Below are 23171 nucleotides of genomic sequence, written 5' to 3' on the forward strand. Positions count from 1 at the left end.
TGATGCTTTCAAACTGCAGGACTGGAGACTACTGAGAGTCCCTTGGACTGAGAGGAGATCAAACCAGTCAATCCTAAAGGAAATCAACCCTGAATACTCACTGGAAGGACTGATGCTGAAACTGAAGCTCTAATACTTTGGCTACCTGATGCAAAGAGCCGACTCATTAGAAAAGACCCTGATGCTGGGAAAGACTGAAGGCAGGAGGAGAAGGAGACGACAGAGGATGAAATGGTTGGATGGCATCACCGACTCAACAGACAAGAGTTTGAGCAAGGACAAGGAAGCCTGGTGTGCTACAGTCCATAGGGTCATAAAGAGTTGGACACAACTTAGTGACTGAACAACAACAAACCAATAGTGGACATAACCTTCCTAAACACGGCAGATGCATCCTCTGGGGGCTCTGTTACTGTCCCAGAGTGTTCAAGGGAAGGTCAGTGGGTCTCCTAGAGGGCTTTTCATTATATTCCCAGGGCCCATGTTCCTAAAGAGAAAAATCACAGTCCATATCTTTAGTAGCTTCATCAAAGGAAGAAAGAGATAAATTTCTCCTTCAGAGATAGATAAAATTGTTTTGCTCTGTAAGTTAAAAACAAGCTTACACTTTTGACAATACACTTTCAGGGAGGTTTACCTTTAAAAGTTTTTAAGCTTAAAAAATTATTGTTTATCCAGAAAATTATAGCCTGACATGATTATTCTATGGGTAACTGGAGCTACCTGAAAAATACTTTGCTTTTTCATGTGTGCTTGTGTGTGTGAAGTTGCTTCAGTCATGTCTGACTCTTTGTGACCCTAAGGACTACAGTCCTCCAGGCTCCTCTATCCAAGGGATTCTCCAGGCGAGAATACTGGAGTACTTTTTCATAAAACTAGATTTTTACTGGTAGTTACATAAATAGATAGATCAGTGGTGGGACTACTCACAGAAATCTAGAGCTGCGGCTTCCCAGACCCTCGACACAGCAATTACTGTCTTTCCTTTAGGGTCCAGCCATCCTAGTGCGTGCAAAGGTGTGCCACACAGTGGCTGTGAATCTCATTTCGATTCACATCTTTGCTGATCTTTCAATCAGGCTGTGTTGTTTTCACTTCACCGAGCTGTAAGAGTTTATCACATACTCAGGATATTAACCTCTGATCAGATATCACTTACAAATACTTTCTCCCATTTGACAGGTTTTTAAATTTTCTTGTTTATTTTCATTGTTTCCAGTACAGATATAGTTCATCTTGATGTTGTCCAACTTTTTATATTTTTCTCATCATATGTGCTTTTGGAGTCTATCTAAGAAACCACTACACAACCCACGGTCATGAAGATCGACTATGTTTTCTCCTGAGTTTCATAGTTTTAGCTCTTATGTTTATGATCCATTTTGAGTTAATTTTTGTTCATGGTAGAGGTTAAGAGGTAGAAATTAATTTTTTGCATGTGGATGTCCAGCTGTCTCAGCATCACTTGTAGAAAAATCTTTTCCTTTGCTCTTGAAATGTCTCACTACCATTGTCAAAAATCAATAAACTATGTCATTATTTCTGGGCTCTTAATTCTCTTCCACTGACAAATAGTCTATCCATATACCCAAGCCACACTGTCTGTGATTACTGTGCCTGTGTAATCACTGTGAAACCAGGAGGTGTAAGTCCTTCAACTTTATTCTCCAAGATTGTTCTGAATATTCTGGACCCCTTGCATCTTCACATGATTTTGCAAGATCCGCTTGTCAGTTTCTGGGAGATTTAAAGGTAGTTGGGACATTGTCTAGAACTGTGTTCTATAATCTGGGGAACAATTTGGTGGTGTCTTCTATAAATACAGTGTGTCATTCTGTTTATTGGATCCACCTTAGCTTTCTTTGGGGGTCTTCTCACTTTCAGTGTATAAGTCTTACACTTCTTTTGTTAAATTTATACCCAAGTGTTTTACTTTCTTGATGCTATTATAAAGGAAACTATCTATATAATTACATTTTCACAGCGTTAATTGCTAGTGTCTAGAAATAGAACTGATTTTTGTACACTGACTTTATATCTTGTTCAGTCTTCTTGAATTGCTTTATTACTTTTCTTTCCCCCCACACCAGTGGATTTTTTTAGGTTTTTTTTTCCACGTAAAAGACCATGTCAGGTACAAAGAGAACATAGTTTCAGTTCTTCCATCCCAATCTAGATGTCATTTACATATTTCCTTTTCTTGCCCAACTGCCCTGACAAGAGCCTCTAACAGACTGTTAAACAGAAGTGGTGAAAATGGACACCTTCCTCTCCTTCCAGATCTCAGGACAAAAGTATTCAGTCTTCCACGTGAGCTGTGGGTTTTTCAAAGACACTCCCCAGCAGGTTGAGGAAGTTCCCTTCTATGCCCAGTTTGCTGAGTGTTTCTATCACGAAAGGCTGCAGGATTTTGTCAAATGTTCCTTTTGCATCTATTGAGATGTTCATAGGGCTTTGATCCTTTATGTTGTATATTACAATAAGTGATTTCCATATATGTAATCTCGGATTCTTAGGGTGAATCCCATTGGCCATGACATATAATCTTTTATATATGTTGCTGGATTCCATTTGGCAGCATTTGGAGACAATTAAGGATACTGGTCTGTACTTTATTCTGTGATGAGTCTGCCTGATTATGATAGCAAAATGGTCTCACAGAATAAGACGGGATGTGTTCCCTCCTATTTCATTTTTTAAAATTAATTTTATTTTATTTTTAAACTTTACAATATTGTATTAGTTTTGCCAAATATCGAAATGAATCCGCCACAGGTATACCTGTGTTCCCCATCCTGAACCCTCCTCCCTCATCCCTCCCCATACTCTCCCTCTGGGTCGTCCCAGTGCACCAGCCCCAAGCATCCAGTATCGTGCATCGAACCTGGACTGGCGACTCGTTTCATACATGATATTATACATGTTTCAATGCTATTCTCCCAAATCTCCCCACCCTCTCCCTCTCCCACAGAGTCCATAAGACTGATCCATACATCAGTGTCTCCCCTGCTGTTTCGTACACAGGGTTATTGTTACCATCCTTCTAAATTCCATATATATGCATTAGTATACTGTATTGCTGTTTTTCTTTCTGGCTTACTTCACTCTGTATAATAGGTTCCAGTTTCATCCATCTCATTAGAACTGATTCAAATGTATTCTTTTTAATGGCTGAGTAATACTCCATTGTGTATATGTACCACAGCTTTCTTATCCATTCATCTGCTGATGGGCCTCTAGGTTGCTTCCATGTCCTGGCTATTATAAACAGTGCTGCGATGAACATTGGGGTACACGTGTCTCTTTTCCTTCTGGTTTCCTCAGTGTGTATGCCCAGCAGTGGGATTGCTGGATCATAAGGCAGTTCTATTTCCAGTTTTTTAAGGAATCTCCACACTGTTCTCCATAGTGGCTGAACTAGTTTGCATTCCATTTTTAAAAAAAGTTTGTGAATGATCAGTGGGAATTCTTCAAATGTCTGATATAATTCACCAGTGAAACCACATGGGGCTGAGCTTTTCTTTGTGAGTAGTTTTTGGGGGGGTTGTTTTGTCTTTTACTAGTTAAGTCTCTACTTTCTATAAACCTATTCAGACTTTCTATTTCTTCCTAAGTCAGTTATTTTTTTTAAGAACCTATCCATTTCATCTAATTTAACTAATGTGTTGTCATATGATTATTCACAGTACTTATCCTATTTTATTTCATTAGGTCTGTAGTCTATATCTGATATCTTTTTTTTCCTGATTTTATTGAATCTTTGTATTTTTAATGGTCCAGCTGAAGGTCTGTCAATTTTGTTATGTTCTCAGAGCATCAATTTTTGGTTACATTTACTTTCTCTATTATTTTTCTATTCTGTTTCATTTATTTCCACTCTAGTGTTTATTATTTCCTTCTTTCTACTTGCTTCAGGCTTACTTGGCTTTTCCTTTTTAGTTTATTAAGGTGGAAGGCAAGATTGATTTCAGATTTTTAAAATAAGATATTTATAGCTATAAATTTTTCTAAGCACTGATTTTGTTGCATAGTATTAAATATATTTATCATAATAAATATAAATATGCATTACATATAAAATATGTATTAAGTATATATTTTATAGAGTATAAAAATTTAATATATTATGATATCATTTATACTGATCTTGAAGTATTTTGTATTTTTTATTGTGATTTCTTTTTTAAATCATTTGTAACTTGAGTTTAGTATTTACAGATCTGAAAATTCCCCCAAATTTCTTTGTTATTGCTTTCTAATTTAATTCCATTATGACCAGAAACCATACTTGGTCTTTCAATAGTTTTAAGTTTATTAAGGCACTGAGCTCAAGCTTATAAAGGCTTGCTTTTGTGTGTCCTAGCACATGGTCCATCCTAGAGAACATTCTGTGTTTGTCTGAGCAGTATGTTTGTTCTGCTGATTGGGTGCAACGCTCCATTCTCTTAAATCTAGTCTTTACGCTGTTGTCCAAGCCTTCTAGTTCCTTGTTAACTTTCTGCTTAACTTTTAAACTTTTATTGACCTATTTTTGGCTGTGTTGGGTCTTCATTGCTGTGCACAGGCTTTCTCTAGTTGCGGCGAGTGGGGGCTACTCTCTAGTGGCACATGGGATTCTCATTGCAAAGGCTTCTCTTGTTGCAGAGCACAGGCTCTAGAGTGTGCAGGCTTCAGCAGCTGCAGATTGCAGGCTCCAGAGAGAAAGCACAGTGGTAGTTGTACACAGGCTTAGCTGCCCCACAGCACATGGGATCTTCCCAGTCCTGGAATCAAACCAGTATCCCCTACACTGCAAGGCAGATTCTTAAGCACTGGACCACCAGGGAAGCCCTGCTTAACTTTCCATCCATTACTGAAAGTGGGCTATTAAACTGTTCACATATTATTGATTTCTCCTTTAAATTCTGTCCGTTTTTTCTTCATGTATTGTGGGATACTGTTGATAGATGCCTGTGTGTAGAAATCTTCCTGGTAGATTGACTCTTTTATTATTATGGCATGTCCCTCTTTATTTCTGCTAACATTTTTAAAGTCTATATTATCTGATATCAGTACAGCTACTCCAGCTCTTTTATGGTTGGTTAAAGTTGTTCTTTTTACTTTCAACATATTTATATCTTTGAATCTGAAGTGTGTCTCTTATATACTTAGATTTCTTTTTATCCAACCTGATAATGTCTGCCTTTTGAGTGGATTGTTTAATACCTTGACGTTAATGTTATTATCCATATGGCTGAACTTACAACTGCTATTTTTCATTGTGTTTTCTATATATCTTGAGTATTTTCTGTTCCTCTATTCTTCCCTTATTGTTTTCTTTTCTAATGGATGGATTTCTATCTTAGTGGTTGTTCAAGAGCTTACAATATCTATTTTAAATATCAGAATTTATATTTATATTGACTTAATTCCAGAAATATAGGAACTTTACTCCTCTATAGCTCCATTCACTCCCCACCTTTTTACATTATTACTGTTATAATCATAGAAGTTAGGAGGAGAGATATATATTTCTATCGTTACATTAAGCTACTCATTTACCCTTTATTGTTCTCTTCACTCTTTTCTATAGATGCACACCCCACACGGTGTCACTCTCTGACTGCAATACAGCTTCTGTTTCTACTAGTTTCCTTGTTCTCAAATATATTCCATTTCTAGATGTCACAGGCTCAATAGCATACATACTGTTTTATGCAGTTATTTTAAAGTCAGTCAGAAGAATCAAGGAGAAGAAGCACACAACTATATTATATTTTATATAGATGAAAACTGTGTTGTGTGTGCACGCGCGTGTCTTCTGTAATTTACCTTCACATTGAAGAACACCCTTTAGTGTCAGAAGGCAGGTCTGTCAGCAACTAATTCTCCCAGTTTTGTTTCTCTGAGGATGCCTCTATTGCACTTTCATTTATGGACACTTGTTTTGCTGGATGTAAGGTCTTGGTTTGCTGCTTTCATTTCAGTATCTGAATGTCGTCGCACTGCCTTTTGGCCTCTGTTACTTCTTGATAAGCTTGCTTCTGATATTCCTGGGGTTTCCTTCTATGTGATGAGTTATTTCTCTCTCACTGCTTTCAAGATTCTTCCTTTATCTTTGGCTTTCAACATTTTGACTAAGATATACAAAGAGATCTGTTTGTATTTGCCTACTTGAAGTTCACTAAATTTAGATGTGTACATTAGTGTTTTTTTTTAAATCAAATTTAGGAACTTTTCACCCTTATAATTTCATATATTTTTTCCTATACCTTTTTCTTCCTCCTTTCCTTCTGATACATTTCATGTACATTGATAACTTAATGATACCCCACATTTTTCTGAAGTTTTTACTTCCTTATTTTCTGTTTTTTCAGACTACAAAATCTCTACTAATTTATCTTCAAGTTGACTGACAGTTTTTTCTGCCATCTGCCAGAAACCAACTGTTTGACCACTTAGTGCTTTTTTCTCATTTTGATTATTGTACTTTTCAACTCCAGAATTTTAAAATAATTTCCCTTTACTGGCATTCTCAATTTAATGAGACAATATCATCATATATTCCTTTATTTTTTAGAAATCATTTTCTTCAGTTTTCTGGAGACATTTAAAATGGTGCTTTGAAATCCATTTCTGTTGGATACAACATCTGGGTCCCTGTGAAAGAAGTTCCTGTTGCCTGTTTGTTTGTATCTATTATGTGGATCACACTTTTGTGCTTCTCTGTATGTCTCATTTGGGTTTCCCAGGTGGTTCACTGGCAAAGAATCGACCTGCCAAGCAGGAAACATGGGTTCGATCCCTGGGCCAGGAAGATCCCCTAGAGAAGGAAACGGCAACCCACTCCAGTATTGTTGCCTGGGAAGTCCCATGGGCAGACAGGCCTGACAGGCTATTCTCCATGGGTTTGCAAAGAGTCGGACGTGACCTAGCGACTAAAACAACAAACAACATGTCTCATTTACTGCTGTTGAAAACTGGACATTTCAGATACCATATTAGGAGCTCTGGGGACACCTGTCTCTTCCTGGCCCCAGAACTTACTGTCTTTGTGTTTGCTTGTTCATTTGCTCAGTGACTTGGCTGTACTGCCTTGGGGAAGTCTGTCCCTGAGGCAATGTGCAGCCTGACCTTACTGCACACGCTCTTCTTCTCTAAAGCAAAAGCTAAAGAGTGTGCTTCTGCTCCTTTAACCACTTAAAGCTCTCCTGTTAACCATTTTGTGGGTGAGAGACATTTACAGAATTTCTCCCTACACTGAGCAGGGAACTAGTAACTTTGATTTTCTCTAATCATTCCTGAGAAGGTGCAGCTTGGGGCATGCACACAGCTTTCTGATTGCCAAGCATAACTGACTTTATTTTTAAGCCTGGCTTAGGATTCTTCCCCAGGTAATGTTTGCACAAAGGTGTGTTTAAGAGTCTCGTGCAATGAAGATTCCACTTGGTTCTGATGAATCTGTATGAGGTTTGGGGACACTGTTCAAGTACCCTGTGTCCTTGCCCTGATGGCTCCTGAGCAGAGGCAACGTGCACGGCCTTTGCGACCTCTAGAGCTGACTGTGATCCCCAGACAGCCCTTCTCAGATGCTTTCTTAGTTCTCCATGCTTGCCTGAAACAGAGCTTCTGCAAGAGGACTGAAGAAAGTAGAAATGCTGGCTTCCTGCCTCCCCCAGGGCAGAGCCACAGTCACAGACAGAGCCTTGGGTGCACACACCCTGTGGTAGGAATAGAGCCGCTCAGGGCTCGGACCCCGCGGGTCTGAGTTTCAGGAAATTTTCTTGAGTGGGTGTTTCTCCATCTCCTCTATGTCCTGAGGACAGTTTCCAGAGACTTTAGATAAGTATTTCCGTTACAATTCTCGCCAGTTAAATTGTTGTTTTACTGGAAGAGGACCTACCAAGCTGCTTGTCTGTCTGTCCAGAAGGTCCAACTTCAAAGAGATTTTTAACATGATTTTTCAGATGGAGTTTCAAGTTACAAGTTTAGTAATTTTAAAAATTCACTTATTAACATAACCAAAAATAGGCAGATATGTTAGATATTTTCCATTATGAACACAGTTTTGAAAAAGAAACATACATTTATTTATTTCTTGCTGTTGTTCAGTCAATAAGTCGTGTCCGACTCTTTGCGACCCCATGGACTACAGCATGCCGGGCTTCCCTGTCTTTCACTATCTCCCAGAGTTTGCTCAAATTCATGGCCATGGGGTTGGTGATGCTATCTAACCATCTCATCCTCTGCTGCCCTCTTCTCCTTTTGCATTCAACCTTCCCCAGCATTAGTGTCTCTTAAGTTTTAAATTAAAGAAACACTAGAGATACCAACAAGAACGTTAATTTTTCTTGTAAGTCTTAAATTTGTGTCCCCAAATAATGGGGAACATTTTTCAGCTTAGGTCACAGGAAGTACCCTGGGAACAATCAGTCTACTGTCAGCAGCATCACTTCTGCTCTCTTGGGTAGCCCAGAATCCTGTTGCTGTCCATGGTACAGAAACATACATTCCACTATGTAGCACCAAGACAACAAAATTAACTTCAGGCCTAACTTATCTCAGTTCTCACTCATATGTCCAATGAGAAAAATCTAAAGACTTGCTGGAGGATGAGAAGGACACACAATCAGTGATGGGAAATGACTGTCAACAGCCCACACCCACAGCCCTGAAACTGCCAGACAGGAGCTTCTTGAACACAGAAGCCTGCTGCTCTATTGCCCGATTTCCTAGGGTTTTAAACAAGATGCAAGGTTAATCCTTGCTCATGGAACAAGGATTCAACATGTATTCCTCTGTACAAGACCAACTTCCAGCCTCATCTCCTCTCACAGCCACAACCTAAGTCCAGAAATTCACACTATTCAAGAGTCCTGATTGCAGACAGTGTCCACTGTGAGAACTGGTCAGTGCTGGCTATCGAGGCATGCCTCCAAGGACCTCTGTGCTCTCCCTGGCATGGCTGCCACATGTCTCTGCTGTACTCCTAGCTCCAATGGATAAACTCTGTTCCCATTGGGTCAAGAAAGGCTGCAAAGCTGAACATAACTGGTGTCCCTGCTTCCCTTCAGGTTCCTGTGTTCTCCACACCTGATAAAACACTCTCCCATCATCTGATCAAAAAGTCTTACTTAGGCATAGATGAGTTTTAGTTTCCCACAGATAATCATAAAACATAATGTGAATCTTAAGTATATTTTCCAAACCCTTTTTTCAATGTTGATGTATCATAATAAACACCCCAGCAGTTAAAACTTAATACCCTTTTCTAATATATCTAGACCAACAAAATCTTAATATCATCATAGTATATAAATACAAAGTCCCAAAGAATTAAACTTCAACATCATGATTAAATCTTCACGATTCAAAGGACAGTCAAATATAATTTTCCTAGTATATCTAGCAAGGTCATGGATCATTAGCCTAATTATATTTCCTTTTTATTATTTCATTTGGCATTCTGTTTATCTTTTAGCCATCTGTTTAGAAATGCAAAAATAATATTTTGACTAAAAGAAAACTTTTAAAAATAAGTTATTATTGTTGCATTCTTTGAATTGACTGGGTATGCTCTACAAATAGTTTTAGGAAAAACATCTCCAAAAATATAATGAATCTTTCAACATCTAAAGCAAATCTAGAATCCACAATATGTATGTTCATCTAACTATAGCTTTGTATTTTGATGTGAGGCTTGCAATAGAAATGCATTATTAAAAGCAGGTACTATGTTAAAGGTTACAAAGTACTAAATGTTTATGATGTATTCTCCCAAACAGATCTAAATTGTCTTATTATAATTGGTATTTCAGATATTATTTTAGGTCTAAGAATCCAACCAAAACATAGCCTTGCCATGCTACAACAGGAAAACTTAACACCAGTACAAACAACTAGGCCTGTCAGATTATCATGCAGGCCATCAGCCTGTGAATACTGAAATATCCACTGACACTGATATGCATAAAAATATGATAAAATATATTTTAAAATCTAAAGATGAAGATTTGCAATTAGTAAAAGTAAGGTCCAGGGACTTCCCTGGTGGTCCAGTGGATAAGAATTTGCCTGCCAATCCAGGTTCACTCCCTGGGTCTGGGAAGATCACACATGCCACGGAGCTACTTAGCCTGCACACCACAACCACGGAGCCCATGCACTAGGATGGACTGAGCTGAGGTGAGGCTCAGAGACAGTGGCAGCAGACGGTAAACTAAGCCCACACGCCTGCAGGCTCCCCAGCTGTCATGTTTCCACTGTTACTATTACTACTGCTGAAGCTGCTGCTGCTACTGTGTTTCCCAAAATATATTTTCTCAGGAACTCATTTGACATTGGATTAACTAGAAACTTCTTTTTGAGGGAATTCTTACTGTCAAAATTATTCCAGTGTATATCCTCTCACTTTCCTGCTCAAAAGCTCAGTTAAACTTAATCTTTAATTGGACATGAAGATCTTGAAGTGGCTTAGGATCACTCAACATTAACAGTCACTGAGCTCTTCTGTGAGTGGCAGGACACAGGTCACATGTACTCGCTCTAGAGGTTTCTTAAAAACCTTAAAAATGGACAGGTTTGTGTGTGTGCAATGTGTCAAACAAGGGCCTCAGGTGACACTGGTTTTTCCATCTTCCTCTTGATTCCTTGGGAGATGGGGCTGCTATTGTGCCAAATCAGCAGGTTGATGTTTAATTCTGACCTGGAAGCATCACACTCATTTGTTAAAGGAGAATTAGGTGAAATAACAGTCTGATAAACTCCTTGTACCTTCTCAGCAAATCTCCTTATGTTTTCATAACCACAGCGAAGACGGGTGAGCTAAGATATCAGCACAGAACTTAAGCATAGGTGCCATGAGAAAAAGTGAAAGGCTCTGTCTTGAGTTACTTGGGGGGAGAAAGGACTGAGAAATACCAGACACTCCTCACTGCTGCCACTCGGCACCCACAGAGCATCCTCTTTCTCATCATGCCACACAGCAAGTATTCCAGCTGAGGAACCTCTGTTACAACACTGAAAACGTGTTTTCTGAGAGTTATTAAAGGCCAGAACATTCAGCCACACTCTTAGTTTCAAGAAGACAACAGATCACAAAAAATATTTTAGCTATTTTGAAGTATTTAAAGAAAACCAGAATTCTTAGCTTCCATCACATATGAGAAGAATAGCTTTAAACACCTTCATAAAACCACGTCACAGCATTAATGGCTATTAATTTCACTGGAAATGAATGTCTGCATATGATAAGAGGAACCACTTGTTAACAATTTGAACTGTGCATGTCTACATACATCCAGATTTTTTTCAATAGTAAATATTGCAGTGCTGCAAGAGCTTAGGGTGGTTGCATCCATGGACATGGAACCATACAGAGGGACCCCAAGTACAAAGGACTGACTCTAATTTATATGGAGATTTTCAGCTCCTCAGAGGGCTGGCACCCTTGACCCCATGTCACCTGCATCCGGAAAATATGTTTTCTTTAAGCAAAATTTTAAATTAGATGGAAATTTTAAAGTAGATAGAATGGATAGATTTTTCTTCCAAACACAACACAGTTAAATAAAACTCGCTTTCTTCAGCCATATAACCGTTTGTAGTAGATTGGTCTTTCACCAACACATCAGAAAAAACAAAAACAAAAACTTTTCCTTCCAAAAACAAATCTGAAAAGCAGGGCTGAGAACTAGACCCTGGCCAAGAAGATGCTGACAAGCTCATTGGGAGTCAGGATGGAGACGGGTCCACAAACTGTCTTTAAGCTGAAGGTCAACAGCTGCATCACCACCAATGGGTACAAATGATAACCCTGGCAAAGCTCTGTCCCCATGGTTTATGGAACAGCTCATGATAGGGTGAGGCAACTGTGCTGAGCTGATGCTCCACTCAGATGTGCAGCTTGCATCTCATGCCAACTAGCTGAGGTTGCTGTCTTCATGATTTGGACATAATCTCATTTCAGGAGGCTTAAAAACTGAACACGATGTCAAATAAATCATAAAATCCTATACTTTCAGGCATTATGAGACAGCTTCCTTATCTGTGTTCACTTAACAAAGAAAAGGCAGTGATGGGAGGCAGGGAGGGCAAGAATTTCATCCCATAAAATAGATGCCCCATGTCATTCCTGTCTGCTTGACAGGTGATGGCCCTGATGCCCAGCCCTCCATGGCATCTATGCTGCCCTGCCCATATTCCTCACCTAAACAGCTTTTCCATCACCAGAATCGTCCACGAGAAGAGACATGATGACTCAGTCTATGCATCCTATATACAAAGATGCTGTGGGAAAGATTTTTAGACTGTTTACCTCTGCCAGAAAAAATGTGGTTCTCCATTTACCTTTATTCCATGACAGAGCCACCTTGACCAAATTGCTTATTGTGAGATAATTGATTTTCTGGCTTTAATCATTATCAGGAATAGTCATGGGTATGTATAAAGTCCTCCTCCTCCAGTCGCCTGGTTTATTTGCAGAACAAATGTTTATTCAGGGCCTACAAGGTACAGGTTTACCATTGTTTCTGATCTAAAGTCACCAGCAACCAGCTGTGTTACAATAAATGGTTCTGAAAAATTCACTGTGTCACATTTGAGTTTGCGTCACTGTCAGAGCAATAGAGACATACGGGATGAGTCTGAAATGAATATGAATGAAAACAACTCTGGGCCAGACGTCTAGCTACAACTTCCAGGTTAGAGCAAAAGTTCACAGGACCATATCACCCCTCAGTTTTCACTCATCTGGAGAGGCTGTGCCAAGAGAGTCCTGAGGCTTCAGACCTCAATTCTCTTTCTTTCACCCAAAAAGACAGAGCTGCTACCAGCTCTCTTCAGGATGAAAGATGCACACCAACAGCAGTGCCTTCCTTCTGAGCTCATTGTTCTGGGCTTTGCTATGCTTTCCTGAATGGCTGCCTTGAGAGAGACACAAAATTAGTTCATGATCAAGGCCACTGTGTGGACCAGTGGGAAAATACTGTATGAAAATGTTTTCTTCCAAATGTACTTCTCTTTCTCTCTAGGACTCAAGTGTCACAGGATGCATCAAAGGATCTAACACAGAATGGAGATGCTGGAACTGGATACAAGAATCTCTTCTCTGTGTCAAGTTCAAGGTGATTATTTAGCTAGGTTCTACAGGGCATCCACTCAGGTGTTAGAATAGGAACAAAATACCAAACACATGATTGGTTACTAAGGACTGGATTTCTAGCTTGATTTCCAGTTTGTTTCTAGACAACTAATTATAAAAACAAGCAACTGCTAAAATCTTGGAAATATGGACCGTGGGGCTACAAATCAAATAGTCAGAACATGATCACTTGGTGGAGATGATTATTTGCTGTTCTATCTGGGAAAGTCTTACTTAACCACATGTTCTAAAACGCTAACGCCTACTATCTGCTTACAGACTGTGGAGCGGACACAACCCTGAAAATGGTGTCAAAGTTTTTCTCCAGTGAAAGTTCACACTTATGCCCAAAATACTGTCCAATTTCAGAAAACATATGAATACTCACTTGCTTAGCCTTGGTCTTTGTGATGGTGTCAGAAATGGGTTTCTTCCTTTCCTTGACAGTAGATTTAGAAAACAATTCCTCAAATTCATGACAATCTATGGATGGTTCTTCAATTTTTTCCCAAATAAGTGAAGCACTGGAGTCTCTAAAGTTAAGCAAAAACCCATGAGAGAGCCGTCAAACTGGACTGCAGGGACAGGAGGACACAGGCACCAGAGGAGCAAGGAGAGGATGAAGGGAGGTTGGGGATGGGGGAAATGCTCTTTTCTGTAAGATCAGCACTTGTTTAATCAACCAACATGATGAGAAACAGCATCAATACAGGATGAAACCTTTGCCTAGAAAGGAATTCTTTTCTTTCTAGGAATTCTCAGTCATCAAGTCATTATATAAAACATGTAAGAACCCTTTTCAGTATGGCTCTCCAGGCAAGAAATGTCTGGTATCTCACATTCCAACCTGACCCTTAAGTTCCGTGGGTTAAAAATAAATCACTTTCTATCTACAGAGTGGCATTTCTGTCTCCCTACCACTGTCCAGCACTCATGTCATCTGACTCCTCAGTGACCACAGAGACAGGTAGGTAGTACCACCTGAAAACGAAGGTCCATTTTAAAAAGCAAACCAACAAAATAAAAGAATTTCATATAATGCACATGGGAAAAATGAGTTTGGAGCACAGCTGGAAACGATGCCTCAGCAATGGGAAGTGACCTGCCAAAGTACTCAGAGAATGAACAACAAAGTTAGAAGCAGTCAAAATAGACCCTCCACTATGATTCAGAGAAGAGAAAATTAATACAAGAAATGAAGATGAGTCTAGTAAATATCCTATTTCTAAATCTGTGCCACATCACAGACAACCACAAATTCAAAGTCATGAGAACTCGGTATAAGAAAGTCCAGGGGAAATTTAAAGGGCATGTTATCTCTGGCACCATCCCAAGGTTCAGGGAACCAGGTTACAGACCATCCATGGGTAAGTAATACACCAGCAGCAAACCTGCTGGGAGGCATTCTTTTATAAATATCATGTCTTTCATAAAAGTCATGTAGTTTGTGATTTTATGACTTCACAGCATTGCAAATCATCTATAGAAGTGCCATGAAATGGTCAGACGTAAATCATTTCACACACGGGGTGAAATCCACACATGTGGACTTTTGTGTATCACTTTTCTGAATAGTCAAACAAGACCATGCCTTCAAAAGGATGCAGAATACATCTTCAAGGCTTTGTCTGTTTAACGATTTGATTTACTTTTATAAGTTATTTGTCAGAATGAGGCTTTGCAACAAGGCAACAGCTCACATAGGCCAAGAAAGATCTATCCATCAATCCTTAAAAGGTCGATTAAAAATTACATATGTTGAGGTTTGACAGAAAACAACAAAATTCTGTAAAGCAATTATCCTTCAATTTAAAAAGAAATTAAAAAACTATATAGACAGAAATGTGTACATTGATACACATGATTTATCACTTGGATACTTCTGGAGAAAAGTCTAAAATTGCTCCACTAAATATTCATGTAAAAATCTAGAGACTAGGTTTGGAGTGGTACAGAGAGGAAACCACTTCGCTCGTGTTGACAAATTATGCAAACAGGAACGCCGCGGGTGTTACCTTCTACTGTGCAGCTGAATTCTTGTCCAATATAGAGGCTTCATTGGCCGACAAGGCTCTACTGGCTGCTTCCTACTCCCTTTTTCCTGGTTCATCCCAAATCCAAACAAGCCAAGAGGCAACGGAGGAGGAAGAAAGCCACACACCTGAGGTGTCGGTAAAGTGCTACTCCCAACTTGTCGTGGGAGAGGAAGGCCTGATCCAGGAGGGGGTGGGGGCTGAGGGGTTAGAGGAGGTGGAATCCCCACACCTGGAGGAGGAGGAGGAGGTGGGGCAGGAGGTATTCCTTCACTGGGAAGATGTGGGGGAGGAGGAATTCCCACTCCAGGAAGAGGAGGGGTGGGGGGTATTCCCACGCCTGGAAGAGGAGGGGGAGGAGGGATCCCCACGCCGGGAAGAGGAGGGGGAGGAGGGATCCCCACGCCGGGAAGAGGCGGGGGAGGAGGGATCCCCACGCCGGGAAGAGGCGGGGCGGGAGGGATCCCCACGCCGGGAAGAGGGGGGGCGGGAGGGATCCCCACGCCGGGAAGGGGAGGGGGAGGAGGGATCCCCACGCCGGGAAGAGGAGGGGCGGGAGGGATCCCCACGCCGGGAAGGGGAGGGGGAGGAGGGATCCCCACGCCGGGAAGGGGAGGGGGAGGAGGGATCCCCACGCCGGGAAGGGGAGGGGGAGGAGGGATCCCCACGCCGGGAAGAGGCGGGGCGGGAGGGATCCCCACGCCGGGAAGAGGGGGGGCGGGAGGGATCCCCACGCCGGGAAGAGGCGGGGCGGGAGGGATCCCCACGCCGGGAAGGGGAGGGGCGGGAGGGATCCCCACGCCGGGAAGGGGAGGGGGAGGAGGGATCCCCACGCCGGGAAGAGGGGGGGCGGGAGGGATCCCCACGCCGGGAAGAGGGGGGGCGGGAGGGATCCCCACGCCGGGAAGAGGGGGGGCGGGAGGGATCCCCACGCCGGGAAGAGGGGGGGCGGGAGGGATCCCCACGCCGGGAAGAGGGGGGGCGGGAGGGATCCCCACGCCGGGAAGGGGAGGGGCGGGAGGGATCCCCACGCCGGGAAGGGGAGGGGCGGGAGGGATCCCCACCCCGGGAAGGGGAGGAGCGGGAGGGATCCCCACCCCGGGAAGAGGTGGAGGGGTAGGTATTCCCACGGTGGGAAGAGGTGGGGGGGGAGGGATCCCCACCCCGGGAAGAGGAGGCGGGGGAGGAACTCCCACTCCAGGCAAAGGTAGAGGAGGAGGTGGCAGCATCTCTGGACCCAGACAAGGAGGAGGTGAGAGGCCCGCTGGGCTGGGCAGTGCAGGCCCAGGTGCACCGGGGGTCAGGGGTGCTGGGGAAGCCTCGGTGGTCTCTGGAGGCAGAGGTGGTGCAGTGGGGATGTCACAGCCGTTTCCAGAGGAGGAGAAAGCAGAGTGCTCCTGGCTGGTTTCAAACCCAGTGTGAAGAGGAGGATGGGAAGGCTGGGACCTGGCCTGTCCATGACTGTCAGACCAGGGGAGGGATGCAGGCGGTGGAGGCTGGAGGGACGGCTGTGCATCAAGCTGAACTGATATCCGCCTTGGAGACACAACCAAAGAGATTTCTGAGCAGAACATGGTCTGAGGTCCTGAAGGCAAGGGCAGCCCTGTTGATTCTCCATGTGCAGTCAAGGGTGGGGGAGCCGGCGGGGACCCCCCAGGAGGACGTGCTAGCACACCACCCTCTTCCATCGGGGACGTCTGGATGGACTTGGCCTGTACAATCCTTTCATATCCGACATCCTTTTCGCCCAACCTGAGGGCTTCCAGACCCGTGTCTAGGGCAGGGTATTGCTTCTCCAGCTCAGCTATCTTGGTCTTCAGATCCTCGATGGTCTGCTCCAGCCGCTGGATGACAGTGGCCTGACCCTCAGACTTCATGTCGCACACTTCCTGGGGAGGAATACAGACATCACAGTTAAACAGAAAATCAGGGATACTCCAAACGTCAAAAACTAGACCTACCAAACTCAGCAAAATGTATTCGGTTGTTACTTCTAAAAGCTCTCCCTATGGAAACACATTATTAGTTCTACCATGTGTCCCTTCTTCTCTGCCCTTGGATTTCAAAGTGGATTATGTAGATGACCATGAGGTCCTAAGGCCCTTCTCTAATTAATCTTCAAATGAAATTATGGAAGATCAGCAGACCTCGGTGAAGACGGAAGCCAAGACTGAGCGACAGATCCACTTAATTTCACCATAGACCACTCTCCTTCTTGCCCAGTAACATCTGCTATATGAGGACATTTCCTAAAGATATTTTAAATCCTAAATTTTAAAGTTAATTTCAACTTCTAAAAAGTAATCTCTACAGGAATCCCCAGTAAAATCATGAGAAATATTTGCAACACCCACACAAGCATGTACAGGCATGTCTTACGTGCATGTATAGAACCTATATCACACAACACAATTCAAATATTTTATTCAAGGCATTTCAGAAAGGGATACCTTTGGTCGCCACAATTTATCACAATGGCCAAGAGCAACTGTGCCCATGTGTGGGTCACTCTCACCCCCAGACGGTATCTTCCTCTCCCAAAGCATGCCATCGACCTTTCAGGGAAAAGGACTTTGAGTAGAGAAAAGGGGAAAGCCCTCTCAGTAAACTGACTGCCAATAACAGATGAGTAAGAAGAAAAGAGGAGGCAAGGAGTGGGCAGAGAAAAATGAGGAAAGCAGGAATAGGAGAAGGAAGAATAGGGGACAGACCCCCAACTAAGTGAAGCACAGGTCAGACACCTGATCACACAGGTACACCTGTCCCCCATCGATGCGGGGATGAGAGGGCCCACAACTACTTCTCCAGAGCATCCAGGGCTTTTCACACAATACCCCAACAGAGGCCGCCATCCACAGAACAGACATGTCACTACCTTCCCCACGTGGGAGCCAGGCCTGCTCTTACCCTACGGACTGAGAGGTGATACAAAGATGATACAAAGTATGAAACTAAACTCCTATCCTGCTTGCCAAACACTAAATCCAAACAAAGTCTCCACAAAATAAAAAATAACTTACTTTGCTAGTTTTTAAAAATTCAAAACAAATATCTAACCCATTTACAGTGGAAAAGCTGCAGACAGACAAAACAGAAATGGGTATTTACAATAAAGGAAGCATTTTTGGTGCTATGCGTATATTTATTTAAAATCTTCACAGTTTCTTTTTCCATGGGGGTAAGGAAAGTATAAAGATAACAGTCTTAATCCTAAACCCATTACTTCTTCTCTAAAAATTCTATATTTTACTATAACATTTCACTTGCTAAACACCAATTATGATGCTTATTAAAAGCAGAATAGAACTTGTAACTTCAAAGATAAGCACCTACACAAGGTACTTATTTCCCTACAATCAAAAAATACAATCAAATAGCCCTTCTTGTGAAATAAAGCTGAAAAGGAAATTAATTTACCTTTTAAGTAATAAAGAAATATAAACACTTATTAAATAGGCAAAATTGTGACAGGCACTTCTATTTATGCGTGTGTGTATGTATGTGTGTGTGTGTGTGTGTGTGTGTGTATGCTACTGCTACTGCTAAGTCACTTCAGTCGTGTCCGACTCTGTGCGACCCCAGAGACAGCAGCCCACCAGGCTCCCCTGTCCCTGGGATTCTCCAGGCAAGAACACTGGAGTGGGTTGCCATTTCCTTCTCCAATGCATGAAAGTGAAAAGTGAAAGGGAAGTCGCTCAGTTGTGTCCGACTCCTTGCGACCCCATGGACTGCAGCCTTCCAGGCTCCTCCATCCATGGGATTTTCCAGGCAAGAGTACTGGAGTGGGGTGCCATTGCCTTCTCCGGTGTGTGTATATATATATATATATATATATATATATATATATATAAAAATATATGAAATCTAAGTCACTATTTTTCACCAATGTCTATACAAAGACTAAAGAATTACAATACATAGGTTGGGAAATCATGTCATATATTCTCTAAATAGTCCATGGTAAAAGAAATAACTATAATAAAATAATTTGTAATATCCTATTTGGCCATTGTAGTTAACTTCACTCTCCAATTATGATGCTAGTAAGCACAAGAAAATCCAACCTAATAAAATATATAGATTATTTTCATTTTTCCAGTGTAATCTTAAAAGTGACCATTAAGCTTAGATAAGTCTTTTTTGAGTTGTCCTGGTATGAAGTAGCTCTCATTTTCCCATTTATGAAATGAACATATAAAAAGGCTACTTGATAAAAGGCATGCAAGTACTAGATTCTAGAAGTGTTTTCCAAAACTCAATTATTGAAAAAAAAATTTACTGGGATATAGTTGATATACAATGTATAAGTTTCAGGTGTAGAACACAGTGATTTACCATTTCTAAAAAGTTATATTCCATTTATAGTTAGTATAAAATATTGCCCATATTCCCTGTGCTGAACTATATATCCTTGCAGCTTATTTTATACATACTTTGTACCTCTTATTCTCCTATGACTATTTTGCGACTCCCCACATCCCTCTCCCCACTGATAACCACTGCTCTATCCTCTGTATATGTGAGTCTGTTTCTTTTTAGTAAATATACCACATCTTCTTTATGCACAAATCTCTTGATGGAAACTTAGGTTGCTTCCATATGTTGGCAATTGTAAATAATACCGCTATGAACACTGGATGCATGTATCTTTAAAAATTAGTGCTTTCTTTCTTTTTTAGATAAATATCCAGGAGTGAAATTGCTGGGTCATACGGTAGTTCTGGTTTTCTGAGAAACCTCCATACTGTTTTCCATAGGAAACATTCCCACCAAAAGGGTATGTGGGGTCTGTTTTCTCCACATTTTCACAATTCTCTTGTTATTATGTTATTTTATAAATACTTTATTATTTTATCATTATTTTTAAACTTTTACTGAAATATAGCTGATTTACAATGTTGCATTAATTTCTTCTGTACAGCAAAGTGACTTAGATATACATATCTCAGATCAGTTCAGTTCAGTTGCTCAGTTGTGTCTGACTCTTTGCGACCCCATGAATTGCAGCATGCCAGGCCTCCCTGTCCACATATATATATATTCTGTTATTTGTGTTCTTTTTGATGATAGCCATTCTGAAGCCATGAGGTGATATCTCATTGTGGTTTTGATTTTCATTTCTCTGAGGACTTATGACGTTGAGTATCTTTTCATATGCCTGTTGGCCATCTGTAGGTCATCTTTAGAAAAAAATTCAGGTCATTTGCCTATGTTTAAACTGGAGTGTTTGTTTTTTTTTTTTTTTATGTTGAGTTGTATGAGCTGTTTATATAGTTTGGAAAGTAACCCCTTATCAGTCATATAATTTGCAAATATTTTCTCCCATTTAATAGATTGTCTTTTGTTTTGTTGATAGTTTCCTTTGCCATCCAAAAGCTTTTAAGATTAATTAGGTTCCATCTGTTTATATTTTATTTCTTTTGATTTAGGAGACAGATCCAAAAAATGTATTGGTATGATTTGTGTCAGAGTATTCTATTTTTACTTACAGCATTTTTATGGTTTCTGGTCTTATATTTAGGTCTTTAACCATTTTGAGTTTGTTATTGTGTAAGATGCTAGAGGATGTTCTAATTTTATTCCTTTTCATGTAGCTGTCCTGTTTTCCCAGCACCACTTACTTAAGAAACTGTTTTTTTTTTTTTTCCTCTACTGTATATTCTTGCCTTTGTTGTAGATGAATTTGACAACATAACCTCAGACTTATTTCTGGACTCTCCATACTCTTCCATAGATCTCTGTGTTTGTTTTTGTGCCAGTATCATACTGGTTTTGATTATTGTAACTCTGTAGTATAGTCTGAAGTCAGGGAGCCTGATTCCTCTGGTTCTGTTCTTTCTCAAGATCATTTTGGCTATTCTTTTGTGTTTCCATACAGATTTTTATATTATATGTTCTAGTTCTGTGAAAAACATCCTTAGAATTTTGATAGGAACTATATTGAACTGTGGATTGCCTTGAGTTGTATGGTCATTTGAAAAATGTCAATTCTTCCAGTTCATAAACACAGTATATCTTTCCATATGTTTGTATCATCTTCAATTTTGTTCAGCAATGTCTTATGGTTTTCCAAGTACAGGACTTTTATCTCCTTGAAAAACAGTGAAAGTGCAAGTCACTCAGTGGTGTCCAACTCTTTGCAACCCCATGGACTACACAGTCCGTGGAATTCTCCAGGCCACCATACTGGAGTAGGTGGCCTTTCCTTTCTCCAGGGGATCTTCCCAACCTACAGGTCAAACCGAGGTCTCCTGCATTCCAGGCAGATTCTTTACCAGCTAAGCCACAAGGGAAGCCCAAGAATACTGGAGTGGGTAGCCTATCCCTTCTCCAGCAGATCTTCCCAACCCAGGAATTGAACCGGGTTCTCCTGCATTGGAAGCAGGTTTTTTACCAACTGAGCTATCAGGGAAGCCTTAGGTAGGTATATTCCTAGGCATTTTTCCTTCTTAATTTGATAAGTGGGATTACCTCCTAATGCAACAGATTTGTGTATATTACTTTTACATCCTTCAGTTTTACCAACTTTATTAATGAGTTCTAGTAGTTTTCCAGTGGCATCTTTAGAATTTTCTCTGTATGGTATCATGTCATCTGCAAACAGTCAGAGTTTTACTTCTCCCTTTCCAATCTGGATTAATTTCATTTATCTTGTCTGACTGCTGTTGCTAGGACTTCCAATAGTATGTTAAATAAAAATGGTGAGAGTGAGCATCCTTGTCTTGTTCCTGATCTTACAGGAAATGCTTTCAGCTTTTCATCACTGAGTATGATGTTAGCTGTAGGTTTGTCAATAAGGTGTTTATTATGTTAAGGTATGTTCACTTTATGGCCACTTTTGGAGAGTTTGTATCATACATGGATGTTGAGCTTTGTCAAAACCTTTTTCTACATCTATTGAGATAATCATATAGTTTTATTCTTCAGTTTGTTAATGTGGTATATCACAGTGATTGATTTGAGGGTATTGAATTATCCTTGAATCCCTGGAATAAATCCTACTTGATCATGTTTTATAACCCTTTTCATGTATTGTTGGATTCAGATTCCTAATACTTTGTTGAGAATTTTTGCACCCATGTTCATCAGTAATAATTTTTTTTAAATATCTTTGTATCAGGGTTATGCTGACCTCATGGAATGGGTTCACAAGCATTCCTTCCTCTGCAATTTTTTGGGGGAATACTTTCAGAAAGTTTCTTGTTAACTCTTCTCTGAATCTTTGGTAAAATCCTCCTGTGAAGACATCTGATCTTGACTTTTGTTTCCTGGAAGTTTTTTTTTTTTTTTAATTATTGACACAATTTCATTAGTAGTACTTGGTCTGCTCCTACTTTCTATTTTTTCCTAGTTCTAACTTGAGAGATTGTACCTTGCTAAGAACTTGTTCATTTCTTATAGGTTGTTCATCTTATTGGTGTATAGTTGTTTTCCGTAGTCTCTTATGTTCCTTTGAATTTCTGTGGTGTCAGTTGTAACAAAAAGTTTTATTTTTTATTTTATTGATTTGGGCTGTCTCTCTTTTTTACTTGATGAATCTGGCAAAATGCTTATCAATTTTTTAATCTTTTCAATGAAACAGCTATTAGTTTCATTGACTTTTTCTATTCTTTTTCTACTCTGTGTTTCATTTATTTCTGCTCATATCTTTATGTTTCTTTCTTTCGACTAAATTTGAGTTTTGTTTGTTCTTTTTCTAGGCCCTTTATGTGTAGGGTTAGGTTGTTTATTTAAGATTTTTCTTGCTTGACAAAGTAAACTTGTATCACTATAAACTTCCCTCTTAGAACTGTCTTTATTTCTGTGTTACTGTTGACTTCTCCCTTATGTCTGCTGGTATTTGCTTTTTGTGTTTAGATGCTCCTATGTTGGGGTATATTAACAATACTTATATCTTCTTCTTGGATTGATTCCTTGATAATAATGTAATATCCTGTCTCTTCTACCAGTCTTTATTGTAAAGTCTATTTTTTCTGATACAACTATTGCTATCTTGGCTTTCTTTTCAACCTATTTGC

General features: G+C 40.5%; 1 protein-coding gene across 1 annotated transcript in view; it reads right to left on the reverse strand.

The window, feature by feature from the left end:
* The window catches only part of FMN2 (formin 2), a 357570-nt gene that overhangs the window by 200275 nt on the left and 134124 nt on the right, over nt 1-23171 (reverse strand). The window contains exons 5-6 of the mRNA XM_070782159.1: nt 15136-17042; nt 13509-13653 (exon numbers count right to left, since the gene is read on the reverse strand). Coding sequence (XP_070638260.1) covers nt 13509-13653; nt 15136-17042 — 2052 coding nt within the window. The remainder of the gene's footprint in view (nt 1-13508; nt 13654-15135; nt 17043-23171) is intronic.

Source organism: Bos indicus, chromosome 28 (assembly GCF_029378745.1).
Source record: "Bos indicus isolate NIAB-ARS_2022 breed Sahiwal x Tharparkar chromosome 28, NIAB-ARS_B.indTharparkar_mat_pri_1.0, whole genome shotgun sequence".
Taxonomy (NCBI): Eukaryota; Metazoa; Chordata; class Mammalia; order Artiodactyla; family Bovidae; genus Bos; species Bos indicus.